The 14,445-nt window shown below is 38.0% G+C and overlaps 1 protein-coding gene across 1 annotated transcript; it reads right to left on the reverse strand.

The window, feature by feature from the left end:
• Positions 1 to 9,970: 9,970 nt before the first annotated feature.
• On the reverse strand, positions 9,971 to 14,124 carry LOC142642161 (protein SIEVE ELEMENT OCCLUSION B-like). The gene is made up of 7 exons (XM_075816519.1): positions 13,305 to 14,124; positions 12,921 to 13,028; positions 12,337 to 12,785; positions 11,976 to 12,085; positions 11,651 to 11,793; positions 10,996 to 11,478; positions 9,971 to 10,859 (listed from the first exon to the last, which is right to left on the reverse strand). The coding sequence occupies exons 1-7, from the start codon at positions 14,040 to 14,042 to the stop codon at positions 10,200 to 10,202; spliced, it is 2,691 nt and encodes an 896-aa protein (XP_075672634.1). The 5' UTR covers positions 14,043 to 14,124; the 3' UTR covers positions 9,971 to 10,199.
• Between the last annotated feature and the right edge of the window lie 321 nt (positions 14,125 to 14,445).

The following is a 14,445-nucleotide window of genomic DNA, read 5'->3' on the forward strand; positions in this document are numbered from 1 at the left end:
AATTTTCCTTTAAATTAATTAAATGAATACTTCAAGTAAATCACTGTGAGATTTGTGTTAGGACATATGTGTTTCACTTGTTAAGAACATATGTTATTCATTTATGTAATTGGCTAATCATTTGACAAAACGCACTATTACTTGTAATTTGATAGATTTAGGATGAGTTTTATACTTCAAGAAACTGTGTTTCAAGATCAAGTGTTGAAGTCATCAAGTCTGTCCAAGAAATAAGCTGAAAAGTGCAAGTTCATTAAAGCTCGACAGCTAGCATGTGTCGAGGTTTAAAGAGCTGTTCCAGCCCCGTGGCTCGACAGCTGCTCGACAGCATCTCGATACCTCTATTTGTCAAGGTTTAAGAAAAACATATTCTAAGTTCTGTTTTGATTCCAATCCGTAGATGTATCTTTGGGCCTTCTTTTCTCCTAAACCTAGACATATAAAAGGATTATTTTAAGGGCCGTCAAAGGTACGCAAGTTGCACAAGCATTGAGAAATCCTTGTTCAAGCAATTTGTAACTTGAGAAAAATTTCTTGCCCTAGTTCGTCTCTCTTGTGAAGAAGTTGTTGTGTCATTGCACCATAGGGTTTTGTAACCAAGCATCTTCTTGATCTTCATCGTGTGGATAAATTGAAGAACTTTGCAGCCAACAATCTTCTCTAGTTGGTGATTGAAATCACGTACTGAGATCCGCGCAATTGGTTAGTCACGTACTTGGGAGCCGTGCATTGAAATAAGAAATTGTCACTAAAGAACAAGTCCAATTGGGTATTGGGGTAAAGATTCAACTGTAGGTTGGTAAGGTAATGGGATTCCTTTACTTGTAACCACTTGTTGTGATAATAGTGGAATTTCGGGAGTGGTGACCTTAAAATCACCCGATGGGGTTTTTGCCGTATAGGTTTTCCCTATTCGTAAACAAATCATCGTGTCATTTAATTTCCACTGCATACTTAGTTTAATTGGTGATTTGTTTATACTACCACACAATTTGCATGTTAATTTGATTAATTAATAACTTGGCTAATTAATCAATTAATCCATCACAAGAGGTCAATTCGTTTTTGGCCTATCAAGTGGTATCAGAGCAGACACACTCTGATTAGGGTTAATCTTTGTGTGTGATCCATTGACCCCTGTTTGTCATGGATAGAGGTCAGTCTCTAATTATACCTCCATTGTTTGATGGTACTAACTATGCATACTAGAAAGTACGCATGAAAGCTTTCTTGCAGTCTCTAGATGAGAAGATGTGGCAAGCTATGGAGATAGGCTGGACCAAGCCTAAAAAAGTGCCGGCCGATTGGGATGATGCTAAGATCAATGCGGCAAACTTCTACAGTAGAGCATTGAATGCCTTATTCAGTGCAATCACTAATGAGGATTTCAAGAAGATATCCTCCACTAAAACTGCTAAGGAAGCATAGACCATCCTTCAGACAACCTATGAGGGAACAAAGGCTGTCAAAGATTCAAAGCTACAGAGGTTCACTACAAGCTTCGAAGAAATTAAGATGGACGAGGACAAGTCGTTCAATGAGTTCTATGCCAAGCTCAAGGACATAGTAAACTCAGCCTTCAATCTTGGGGAAACTATTCCTGAACCCAAGATTGTGAGAAAAGTGCTCAGATCTCTGCCCGAGAGATTCCATACCAAGATCATGGTGATAGAAGAATCAAAGGATATTGACAAGATTCCTCTGACTGAGCTAGTTGGTAATCTGCAAAACTATGAGCTAAGGTTTACTAGAATTGGCAAATCGGCTAAAGGTAAGAGCATGGCACTAAAGGCCAAGAGCAGTGAGACAGATGAGTCATCAGACGATGAAGACTCTAAGATGAAGTCCTACATCACCAGGCAATTCAAAAAATTCAAGAAAAATGTCAATGGAAAAGGCTTCGATAAGGACCGCAGGCAATCCAGTTCTTCTCAGTTCAAGAGCCAAGAGAAAGGAAAGAAGGATACTAGGGATGGCGGTCAGTACACTATTCCAGCAGGACCTAAGTGCTTCGGGTGTCAAGGCTTCGGTCACATGAAACAGGAGTGTCCCACATATCTCAAAAGCATTGGAAAGAGCAAGGCACTTGCTGCTACTTTGAGCAACATTGAGCCTAAGGATGATTCCGACAATGAGGATGGCAGAATTTTAAATGCCTTCACTGCCACTGTCAATCCTACTGAAGGGATTGTTGAAGATGTGGATGAAGAAGAGGAACTGGTGGAATCCAAGTTTGAAAAGATGGATGATCAAGATGATATCCATACAGCCTATGAGAAACTGTACAAGCTTTCTGAGAAGCATGAGAAACTCTATAGGCTAGCCACCAAGAAGCTCAGTGATGTGGAACTTGACCGTGAAGAGTTTTCCACTAAGTTTGATGAAGCTAATTAGACTATTGGGGCACTGAGATTCGAGAAAAATTTCTTGACTGAGAAGACCAAGAAGCTTGAAGCGGAGCTGTTTCAAGTTAGAGCTCAATTGGAGAGGACATCAAGTGTGAAACTGGATGAGATGCTCAGCATTCAGAAATCTGCTTCTGATTGAACAGGATTGGGGTATGAATTCTCTTCCTCAAATATTGCTTCTGCCAGTACCAGTGTTTTTGTTCCTTCTGTTAATAACCTTAATTTTGAGAACAAAGATGTTAAAACTGAATTAGTAAGTGAGAACCTAGACAAGGGTAAGTCCATCTTAGGAGCACCCCCTAAGCTTGAGAAAAAGGAAACTAAAAACCCTAGGACTAAGAAGGCTAACTCTCAAAAGCCTAAACAGAAGAAGCAGCATCTCTGTCATCATTGTGGTATTGCCGGTCATACTCTACCAAATTGCTATAAGTGGTTAGCCACTCGACAGAGCAATGACATGATAGCATCTGGAAACCAAAATCAGCTTCAAACCTCTCTTGCTCCTCTTGGAGATCTTCTCAAAGCCCTCATGTTCCTTTCGAACTTGAACGGTTTCAATCCTTCCCCCTCATCACTGGTTAAAGAGTTTGCAAAAAGGAAAGGTTCTTCCAAGGTGTGGAAGGAAAAGGGTTTCAAGTGATTTATTCATTTTTTCTCTCTCTCCCCCTTCGTTTTTTTTTTTTTTTTTTTTTTTTGCATTACTTGTGTGTTTTGCTTTACTGTTTTAATCAATCTAGTTTTATGCATTGTTTTGTTTTGTTTAACATGTCTTTGTTTGCTTCTTTCAGTTTTTTTTTTAAATAAAAAAAATTGAAAAATACAAAAACAGTGTGTGTTTGTGTACATCGGTTCTTGTGAATCTTAAAATGGCCATTGAAACATAGTTTTCTAAACTTTGTAGCTCTTGTAGCTTAGATGAGCATCTCTATGCACAACTAAGCAAGTGAGCTTTGTGGCTCTTTGTTTGTGATGAGTAAGGTTAAGTGGTCTCTTGTACTTAACACTCGTATCACTCTTTTTGACAGGTAGGACTAGAAAATACTAGGAGAAAGGCATAAATAACCATCTCACCACTGTTACCCGCCAATCATGATATGACATCTGTATGCTTCGGCATAGCAAAAGTGCAATGTCAATGACATCTGTATGCTTCGGCATAGCAAAAGTGCAATGTCAAAAGGCTTAACATAATTAGGTATTTCTTTTCTCTCCTTTGTATACCTATGCATGTTTTGCTTAATAAAAAGAAAATATGCAAAGAAAATAAAAGCAAAAAGATCAAAAATACTTTAAATATGATTGCAAGCGTGTTTTCTAGAAAATGTGGGAGTTATAGGATGTACTTCAAAGGTGATAGTCCCCATCAAATAGTTATGATTTTGTGTGAGTTAAAGTGATTTTCTCATATCTCAAATTGTCATAACTTTGAGACACATATGCAATCTTGCGATGTTTTCACACACAACACACAATATTCTTTGCTACTTTTGATCCCTGTGCAGGTACAATGTGATTTGGCCATCACAAGGTTTACATGCGTTGATGTATGCTCACTAAATTGTCTTGACTTGTTTTTGAAATATAAAATCGGTTAGACTTGTTTAATGTGTGAGTGCATGTTTTAAGATCCATGTACTTAAAATTATTATTGAGAGATGATTTTAAGAGTCTAATATGCTAATTAGATCATTGGTTGAGTTGCATGCGTGATTGCATTCATGTTTTTGTTTTTCCCTTCTCGAAAAGCTGTTTTGAAAAGCTGGCTCGACACCTCCTCGATACTTGGCTATCTGTCGAGCTTCTTACCTTTTTCTTATCACAATCTCGATAGCTTCTTGACACCTTCTAGATCGATCAAGAAACAAACTGACCTCTCGACAGCTTCTCGACACCTAGTGGATCGATCGAGCTTCTGTTATTGTGTCTTTGATTTGTTCCTCGACACCTTCTCGATAGCTCTATCTATCGAAGTTGCTTTTCTCAACACCTTCCTCGACAGATGTCTCGACACCTATATCTGTTGAGATTTACTGAACCACTATTTAATGGTTCTATACAATCCGGCTTCTAATTTCTCTCGATCTCTCTCTTGATTGCACTGTCTGTTCACCTTCCAAACCTCTCTCTCTTACTCCTAACCTCAACCCAAGGTTTCTTCATTCTTTTTCAAGCTTTTCTTAACTTGGTAAGCTTCTAATCTTCTTCATTTACATGCATTTAATGTTTTGAAACCTAAGTTTTGGGATTCTTAAAAATTTTGGGGTTTTTCAAAATTGGTTAGTTATTGTTGCAATTTTGGGATGGGTTTTGTAGATTTGATCTTAAAAACTCCATGCATTGCATCACATTTGCATTTTCACAGTATTCTCATGTATTTAGATGTATGTGAACTGATTGTGTGTTGTTAGGTTTGGATTGGGCTGAGCCCATGATGTTTTTTTTATTGCATGTCACATGCTCATGCATTCCCCATGCATACGTTCTCTCTTTTCAATATACTTGTAATATTTAAATTGTTTTGGGACTTTACGCCACTTTTCCATTCCTTTTCCCATCTCCGACCCTTTTCATGTCATGGTTGCCATAAACGCCGCTACCGTAAAACGTAGTGAGGCATAGCTTAGGTCGCGACAGACGGATTCAGCAGCTCCTTCCTCCCGTTCGGCTCCATCTCGATCTGCTCGAGCTTCTTCCGCTCCCTCCTCTTCTTCGAGCGCTGTGTCATTAGGAGACATCATGGCGCAGCTTCAGGGCATGGATGCTCGCCTAGATATGCTCTCTACAGAGTTGTATCAGGTGAATGTTCGTGTTAGTCGCATTGCTCGGCAACAGGCGACCATGGGTGGTTTTGCTCCTGAGATTTCTCCTCCACCACCTCTTGTGGCTTCCGAGTCTGAGGATGATGATGGTGATGACGATGATGCTTCGGATGATGATGATGATGGAGATGCTAGCTCTACCGATGAGATGCCTACTTGACATTCTACCCTTTGTCACTCGTGACAAAAAGGGGAAGTAGTTTTGGGTTATGAGAGTAGTCATACTTAGGGGGAGAGCTTGTATAGGGACTTATTTGATAGGGAGAGTGTTGTTATTTGAGGGATGTAGTGAGGATTACTTGTATCTATTTCTTTTCTCTACTTTAGATACATTTTCTTCATGTACCTAGGTCTTGTGACCATTTTTACATACATTGTACTTATCTTTGATATATAAGTGATGATGTATGTTTCTTCACCTATCTCTACATGTGTTGTTTCTTTTCTCTCTTTATACACGTGTTTCTTTATTTGTATGCAATCTATTATTTCTGTTTCACACTAAGTTGCCTTGATGAGTTTTGTTTAAAGTGTTTCAGAAATACAGGTTGTCAAAGTCTACTTGCCATAAACTCTCTTCTTACAAAGTTTTTCAAGAGTTTGTGTTAGGATAGATTTTATTGTATTCAACAAATGAATATGAGTTGAGTGATTTATGACTTCTCTCATATATTCATTTGTTGGTTGTGGTTTTGTCATGGATTGCCAAAGGGGGAGATTGTTAGGACATATGTGTTTCACTTGTTAAGAACATATGTCATTCATTTATGTAATTGGTTAATCATTTGACAAAACGCACTATTACTTGTAATTGAGTAGATTTAGGATGAGTTTTATACTTCAAGAAACTGTGTTTCAAGATCAAGTGTTGAAGTCATCAAGTCTGTCCAAGAAACAAGCTGAAAAGTGCAAATTCATTAAAGCTCGACAGCTAGCATATGTCAAGGTTTAAAGAGCTGTTCCAATGCCATGGCTCGACAGCTACTCGACAGCATCTCGATACCTCTATCTGTCGAGGTTTAAGAAAAATAGATTCTAAGTTCTGTTTTGATTCCAATCCGTGGATATGTCTTTGGGCCTTCTTTTCTCCTAACTCTAGACATATAAAAGGATTATTTTAAGGGCCATCAAAGGTACGCAAGTTGCACAAGCATTGAGAAATCCTTGTTCAAGCAAATTGTGACTTGAGAAAAAGTTCTTGCCTTAGTTCATCTCTCTTGTGAAGAAGTTGCTGTGTCTTTGCACCATAGGGTTTTGTAACCAAGCATCTTCTTGATCTTCATCGTGTAGATGAATTAAAGAACTTTGCAGCCAACAATCTTCTCTAGTTGGTGATTGAAATCGCGAACTAGGATCCGCGCAATTAGTTAGTCACGTACTTGGGAGCCGTTCATTGAAAGGAGAAATTATCACTACAGAACAAGTCCAATTAGGTATTGGGGTAAGGGTTCAAATGTAGGTTGGTAAGGTACTGGGATTCCTTTACTTGTAACTACTTGTTGTGATAATAGTGGAATTTCGGGAGTGGTGACATTAAAATCACCCAGTGGGGTTTTTGCCGTGTAGGTTTTCCCCATTCGTAAACAAATCACCGTGTCATTTAATTTCCGCTACATACTTAGTTTAATTGGTGATTTGTTTGTGCTACCACGTAATTTGCATGTTAATTTGATTAATTAATAACTTGGCTAATTAATCAATTAATCCATCACAAGGGGTCAATTCATTTTTGGCCTATCAATTTGCAACTAGGAGATTGTTCTCTTTATCCATTGTGAAAGCTCGGATTTGTGTTAAAAACACAAGAGCTATTTAGGCCCCAAATTAAAAAAATTACGGCTCAGTTGATTTTACTCTAACTTAAACTAAGTGTGGAATAGAGTAAATGCGAGCGAACAAACAAAACAACTACTCTAAGCTATATTCATTAAAACACAGCAGTAAAATGAAAGCTAAAAGAGTAGGTAACAGAGATGCAAACACAAGATAACACTGCGATGTGTTATCGAAGAGGAAACCGAAGAACTCGGCGAAAAACCTCTCCGCCACTCTCCAAGCGGTAAATCGATTCACTGGACAATAAGTTGGGATACACGAATAGCAAAAGACCCCCAAGCCTAGTCTACCCAGTGCACCTAAGCCCTTCAAACTCCTACTCCAACAAGGCTTATCGGAATCGTGTCTTGTCTAACTTTCCGGATCCCGCAATGCGCCCAATTGCATCTGCCAAAGCTTAGCTTCTTCCAATACTTCCCAGCAGCAGCAAAATCTCACTGAACACTCAATTGGGTGTGGTAAGTATTCGGGCTATCAACCTCTCAAGGATTTGGAAATAGAGAGGTAGGAGTAGAGGAAAACCATAATGGATGGTATAGAGAATTGTGGGTATGACAATCTCACACTCTCAAGGGTTTGAGGTTAAGGTTTTCTCTTCTAAAAAACTCTCTACTCAATATGTGGGTAATGATGGTATATATAGTGTGTATGAGGATGTAGTGGAGCAGATAGGACAAAATAGAAAAATAGGCTATTTCGCAGGTATCTCGCGGGAAGGCCTTACCCGCGAGACACTCGTAAAAACCAGCTATCGCCATCTATCATGACTCTTCGCATTCCAGTCATGCGCAAGGTACATGCATCACTTCGCGGGATAGCTAGTCGCAAGCTACCCGCGAAAACTCTTTTAGTCTTCAAAAGATGCCTTGAGTCTTCACACTCTCTCTCTCACACACAACCCTTACAAATAAATCCCACATTAAATACAGGGTATAAAAGATTGAATAAAATTACAATCAAATTTCGCACGAAATTAAAGCCAACACAAAATAGTTGTAAATCACAACTTTACACATTGAAAATGAGAATTTAAAGCAGTCCACACAAATCGCAATTCTCACGATCAAAAATAAGAATTTTAAGAAAATAATTATATATATCTTATATATAGTTAGTTTTATAACAAATTTTAAAATTTGTCCATAATTTTTTTATTTGAAGATATTTTGAAAATCTATGAAATAAAATATAATTTATGGAAAATAAATTAAAAGAATTTTTAGACATTCAAGAATTATCTTCTTTTTCATTTTTTTTTTTTTTTACTCCAACATCAAAGAAGAGAGATGTGGCAACCTAATAGAGGGAGAAATTAGCAATGAATACTTCTCATCTACTTAACTTTGTACAATTTTAATTTTGTCCTTAATTTTTTCTTTCTTTCTAAAAGTAGAAAGAAGTGCATTATATCACTTATATTAATGGGGAAAAAAATGTTTTCCCAAAAAAAGAAAAAGAAAATCATATGTTATATGCCACAGGCAGGATTAAACTATAGCATCAGCATTGAATGTGGGAAATCTCAAATGCATGCCAAATTCCAAATTTATTTACAATTGAGGCCCAAAAGACGTCTACAATGAAAGTTGTAAAATACAATAATGGTAAAAAAAATAACATTGAGCTACAGTGCGATTCTAAATGTAGAATCGCACTATAGCTCAATGGTATAAAAAAAAAAAAAACTATTTTCTATTCGGCCCGTGTCTTCTCTCTCCGCAGAACCTGCTCTCTCTTCTTTCCTTCTTTCTATCTTTCTCTCTTTCTTTCTACTCTCTCTTCTTCTTGCTCTCTCTTCTTCAACGGCATGGAGGCAACGGCGTGGAGGCTCGATCAGCTTCTGTGGTGGAGGCGTGGAGGTCGTGAGTTTGTTCATGGGTTTCCAGCGTGGGTTTGTTCATGGGTTTCCGGCGTTTGGGTGGGATTTGGGTGGCGTTTGGGTGGCGTTTGGGTCGGATTTGGGTTGTGGGTTGGCGTTTGGGGGATTTGTTTCCATGGCTTTGCTCAGTTTGATGATGGATTTTGGTTTTGGATTTTGATTTTGATTTGGATTTTGGTTTTGGATTTTGATTTTGATTTGGATTTTGGTTCTGATGGGTTTTGGTTTGATGATGGATTTTGGTTTGCTGGTATGTGATCGGCGTTGTTGGTTTCGATGGGTTTTGGTTTGACGATGGGTTTTTTTTTTCTGGGTTTGCTGGTATGTGATCGGCGTTGTGGTGGCTGTTCTGTTATGATTAGCGTGATGGTTTTTTTTTATCAGTTTCGCCGATTTGGGTTGATATGGATGAATGATGATGGAGGATTTATGTGGAGGAGTTGGGTTGATGATGGAGGAAGAGTCTGAAGAGGTGAAAAATAAAGTAACGGAGGATTCTAGAAGAGGATAAAATTGAGAAAAAACAAAACAGAAAAAATAAATAAATAAAATAAAATTTATTACGAAAATATATTATTTTAATGAGTAGAATGGAAAAATAAAAGTTTGGATGTTGTATGTTTTGAAAAATTGTATTGTATAATAGATAAAGTGAATTTTTTATAGTAAAATAAAATAGAATTGAGAAAAATGAATACTAATGCTCTAAACCTTCAATATAAAAGACTGACACTCTACGACTAAGTTAAAAGTTGTTGGGGCAAACGCTGATGATGCTTTTGCGGAACCATTTTTTTTTTTTTTTAAATTAGCCTTTTCTGTACCAAATGTGTAGCTCCTTAAGGTCATATTCGATTCAACCTCGGTGTGATAATACCAAATCAAGAAAAAAAAAATTGAAAGGAATGAAAAGATATGGAAGCAGTGTCATCAATTTGTCATGCATAGTAAACACTCAATTGGTTTTTATAATCGAAGTATAGTTTACTGTATAAAAGTCTTCAATATAAGTACATAACCATAGAAGATTATTGCAACACATAACTTTTATTTATTCCTTCAAATAGCATACATAAGCCGCTAGAAAGTGGCAACTGAGAGGACATCTCACACTCAACTCTTTTACATAAAAAAGATGAAAGAAGAAAAAAATTAATAAATAAATAAAACACACATCATATATATATTGTTCTCTTATTTAGCACCAGCAGTATAAGCATATAGCTGCTATATTAATTAAGGAAAATGCTAGTGGGTTTACTTATTAGTGGCCAGTGCAAGTAAGCTTGGAACAATGCCTTCGTCGTGGCAGCAGAGGAAAGTGGTGTATTTCTCCATGTAATGGTGACACTCAGGACACTTCATGCTTTCTGGGATTTTTCCAGCATAGTGTGAGAACTCAAAGCGGCAACAAGGGTGAGAATTGCCACGAAGCGTGGCAACATAGTTTTGAAAAGCAACGTCAAAACCCTGCAGTGGCACATTTTCTTTCCATTGATCATACTCATACAAGGCAGACCAGAGAATGTTTCCATGCTCATTAACCAACACACTAGACCCTCTGCTAAGCACAGCCCATGTACCCTCTCTGTCGAAGCTAAGCACCCTCTTGATTTGTTGCATCACAATGTCGTGTTCCTCATCCTTGCCTAGCTGAATCTTTGAGAACAGCATGCTCTCAAGCCTGGTCCAAAAGAACCATATTGTGGCTGGGTCTTGCCAGCAGGTACTGAGTTTTTCCTGTACAATGTTCGCTATCACTCGCTTTACTTGCTCCTTTTTTGTGGCTTTTCCTACGTACACCATTTCTAAGGGTATGCGTACAGCCGCTGCAATTGCTTTCGCTTCCTTTGTAAATTTCCGAATCCACTCCATGTCATCCCCTCCGTACACGAAAATGTATTTTCCATCTTTAATCTGTTCAATGAAAAAGAGGGAAATGTGAATTACTATGATAAATCCTTATAATTTAATTATCTCATCATTATTCTAACATTTTTTTTTCTTAAAAGAGTGTGTTTGCGCACAAACACAAATGCATATATATAATTACCCAGTTCAATATGGTTGCGTCAATACCATCCACCAGTAGCTCAAGCCTCCAAGCCTCTTCTCTCCAAAGAGTTTCTTCTTTCAAGGTAGTGAAAGGGAAAGCATGGCTCCCCCAAATCCACATCATGTGAATTGCATTGGGGGAAACCACTCTCCCTTGAGGGTCTAGGACTACAAGAATGGGTTTGTTCCTGAAGTTCCACTCCTCCCTGATGAACTTGATTGATGCCTTCGATATTATGGAAGGGTGGTACACTGAGTACCATGTCATTGGATTCTGCAGCTCCTCAAAATGTCTTTGCCTGGCATCAGTCAACTGATCCACAATGGGGATCCATACAACCTCATATGGACTTTGAAGCCTCATATCAAGATTCCTGGACTCGTTATAACTCTGTTCAAGAACCGACAACTCATCTTGGGTGATATCTAGACTTGAAATGAGCAATAGCACATTCTTCCTCCTAAGAACATCAAGGTTAACCTGGTTTTACCAAAATGAAACAATCAAATATAGATAATCATATAACTAATTATATTATCACAACTTAAAAATTAAGACCAAGTATATATATATGCTATATGTTGATAGTAGAAATTGTAATGTCGATAATTGTGCAACAGTAATGATAATGATATGTGTTAGAAGAGCCGACCCTTTTCTTTGTGGTACCATCAACAAGTGCCAACACATCATCCCTAGGGCAAATCAAAGCCTTGAGAACTCTCATGTTGTCAATGTGGATCATTTTGAAGAGTTCGACAAGCATTTTATAAGATTCAACATCCCTTCTCTCCTCTGCATTGAATAGGAGAATTTCAGTGTATATGAGTGGTATCTTATGTAACGGAAATATATCGAGTCCATGTATGTGCAAAGAGTGTTGTACCAATTGTATGCAATTGTATAAGATACTTTTATGTATTCATTTTTTATATATGGCATTGCATGTTATATAACGCAGGATAAAACTGGCTTACCAATGTATCGAACGCATTCTTCCATCTTCTTCTTAAGATGTTCAAGTATGGTTTTGAGCTTGTGAGTCAGGGTGGATAGCTCCCATGCTTCTGAGGTGGATAACGCAAACCTGCAATCAATATCCATTTTGCATTGTTAATATTAAATGCCTTTCTTTCTTTTTTTGCTGAGAATGTTAAATGCCTTACAAACATTCTAGTATTTACACTACTTATAAAACAATTTAGATCTTTCTTTTTATTAGTGTGTACAAAAAAATTCAAGAAATGCTTAACAAACCTTTTATGGGCCATACTGTATCTAAATTTAAAGATTGCATGAGAATAATTGTAAATTGGGATGGAGAGGAAAACGACATACTCGTAACCAATGGTAGTGAAACTAGAAATCTGAGTTGCGCAGGCCACAATGCTCCTGATAGTCCAATACACGGCAGTTGGAATATGGGTCATGGCTGAGGCTAATGCTGGTACGTCCGTTGTGATATAAATGGATGGTAGATCTCTAAACTCAATGACACACCAAGTCACTTCTAATATGGTCCTGATTAGATCATTAAGTGCATCGAACCGGGGTTTCAGTGGGATTGCGTGCTCAATGATGCCAGGCACTTGTTTCAGGATTGCCATTGCCTTGGCAAGTTGGTTTGTCGAGTAAATCTGTGCAAGAAGCCAGAATTCTCCATAGTTCAATCCAAATGCCGCTAGGGCCAACACCAACTTTGCGTCCCATCCATAGTGTGATACCATGTTAAATATTGCCACTGTGGTTTGGTGTGCATCTGTGCTACCCAAAGCCTTGTATTGAAGCTGAAAAAAAAAATTTAAAAATAAACTTTTAATTTTTTTTTTTTTTTTTTTGATAATCAAAAGATTCTGATTTCTATTATTATGTTGATGTAAATATAGATGGGACAAGATTTTGTAATCGTGATTTGTTATAACCTCGCAAGCAATTCGGTCAATGGTATATGACAGAGCTTCTAGCATAGCAAGAAAACTGGTATGGTGGGTCTTGTCATCAAAGCCTGGATCAAGGTATGTTTGGGAACCCTGTACAAAAACACAAGCAATAATTAGAAAATGAAAACAAAGAACATAGAACTGGATGCTTTCAATTCAAATAAATTACATATATACATTTCCAACCAAAAATTACTTGTATATATATCTGCTGCATCATGTTTGATGGTGTAAACCCGCATACATATAAACTTACAGATGCATGTGATGAGTTTATAAAAATATGATTGGAATAACTTAAATAATATAATATAATAAATGAATATTTGAATTTTCTTTTTTTATTGATGACACTTTAGTTTATACCGTTGTTAAGAGGGTGTCTGGAGTGAGAGTGGCACGTCTAAGAATGTCTTCAACAAGATGAAGAAGGGGTTTGACATCAACGTCTCGGCCATCTGGAGCATGAGATCCCAGAATATGACTGACCAGAACACTGTCATCAGACAATGTAAGCATGCTTCGGTCACCTCTGATCAGTTGGTTCATAGCATTAGGTGCCAGCTTACTGAGCAGGCTGGATGGCTGCAAAGAACCCAGTGGGTTGGGTTGGTGCCATGTGGCTCCAAGGTTGGTTTGTGGGGTAGGTTGTTGCCAAGCCCCAAGATTGGTTTGTGGGTTGGATTGCTGCCAAGCACCGAGGTTGGTTTGTGGGTTTGGCTGCTGATAAGGAACAGGGCTGGTTTGTTGGTTGGATGGCTGAAATGAAACTTGTTTGGTTTGTGGGTTTGGTTGCTGTACTGCACCATAATTGGTTTGTGGGTTTTGTTGCTGCAATGAACCATAATTGGTTTGTGGGTTTGGTTGCTGCACTGCACCATAACCATAATTGGTTTGTGGGTTGGGTTGCTGGTATGTACCAGCTGGGTTGCTGGTTTGCTGCAGAGAACCCAAGTTGGAGGTTGGCTGCAAAGGACCCAATTGTTGGCCAGGTTGCAACAATGGATTAGCTTGTAATAGCACATTGCTAGCTTGGCTTGGTTGCTGGGCAGGAGTGGTGGCATTTGGTTTCTGCTGAGGACCAGTTACTGCCTTGGTATCCATGTTTCAGAAGAAAAAAAACAGCAAAGCAAAAGAAGGTTGGAAACTCTTGGATAAGGGTAAAGGGAGAGAAGATTGCTTGTGTGTTTGACATCAGTTTTGGCTGGCCTTTATATAACCATGAGAAAAGGAATAAAGCGCAGCTAGCTGCATCAACTTCCTTGCTTCCATTGCGGTTAAAATTAAACGTTATGTGGAAGTTTTAGCTTCTGTGGTCCCAAGTTGTCGCACCTTCATTTATCTTGATCCTGAATTAGCAACATTAAAAAAGTAGGAACCAAATCTGGATCCAGACCATTTTGGGTTCAGGACCATTTTACCATGGGCCTAACACTATTTTACACTTGATTATTACTCAGTATCTATATATATATATATATATATATATATATATATATATATATAT

Source organism: Castanea sativa, chromosome 1 (genome assembly GCF_040712315.1).
Source record: "Castanea sativa cultivar Marrone di Chiusa Pesio chromosome 1, ASM4071231v1".
NCBI lineage: Eukaryota > Viridiplantae > Streptophyta > Magnoliopsida > Fagales > Fagaceae > Castanea > Castanea sativa.

What these genes read in the sequence shown, in the direction of transcription:
- LOC142642161 (XM_075816519.1), bottom strand. Translation starts at nt 14,042, where the DNA reads ATGGATACCAAGGCAGTAACTGGTCCTCAGCAGAAACCAAATGCCACC. An exon ending in TTCACTACCATTGGTTACGA is followed by an intron (nt 12,086 to 12,336) that starts GTATGTCGTTTT and finishes TATTGATTGCAG; the next exon opens with GTTTGCGTTATCCACCTCAG. An exon ending in ATGGTACCACAAAGAAAAGG is followed by an intron (nt 11,479 to 11,650) that starts GTCGGCTCTTCT and finishes TGGTAAAACCAG; the next exon opens with GTTAACCTTGATGTTCTTAG.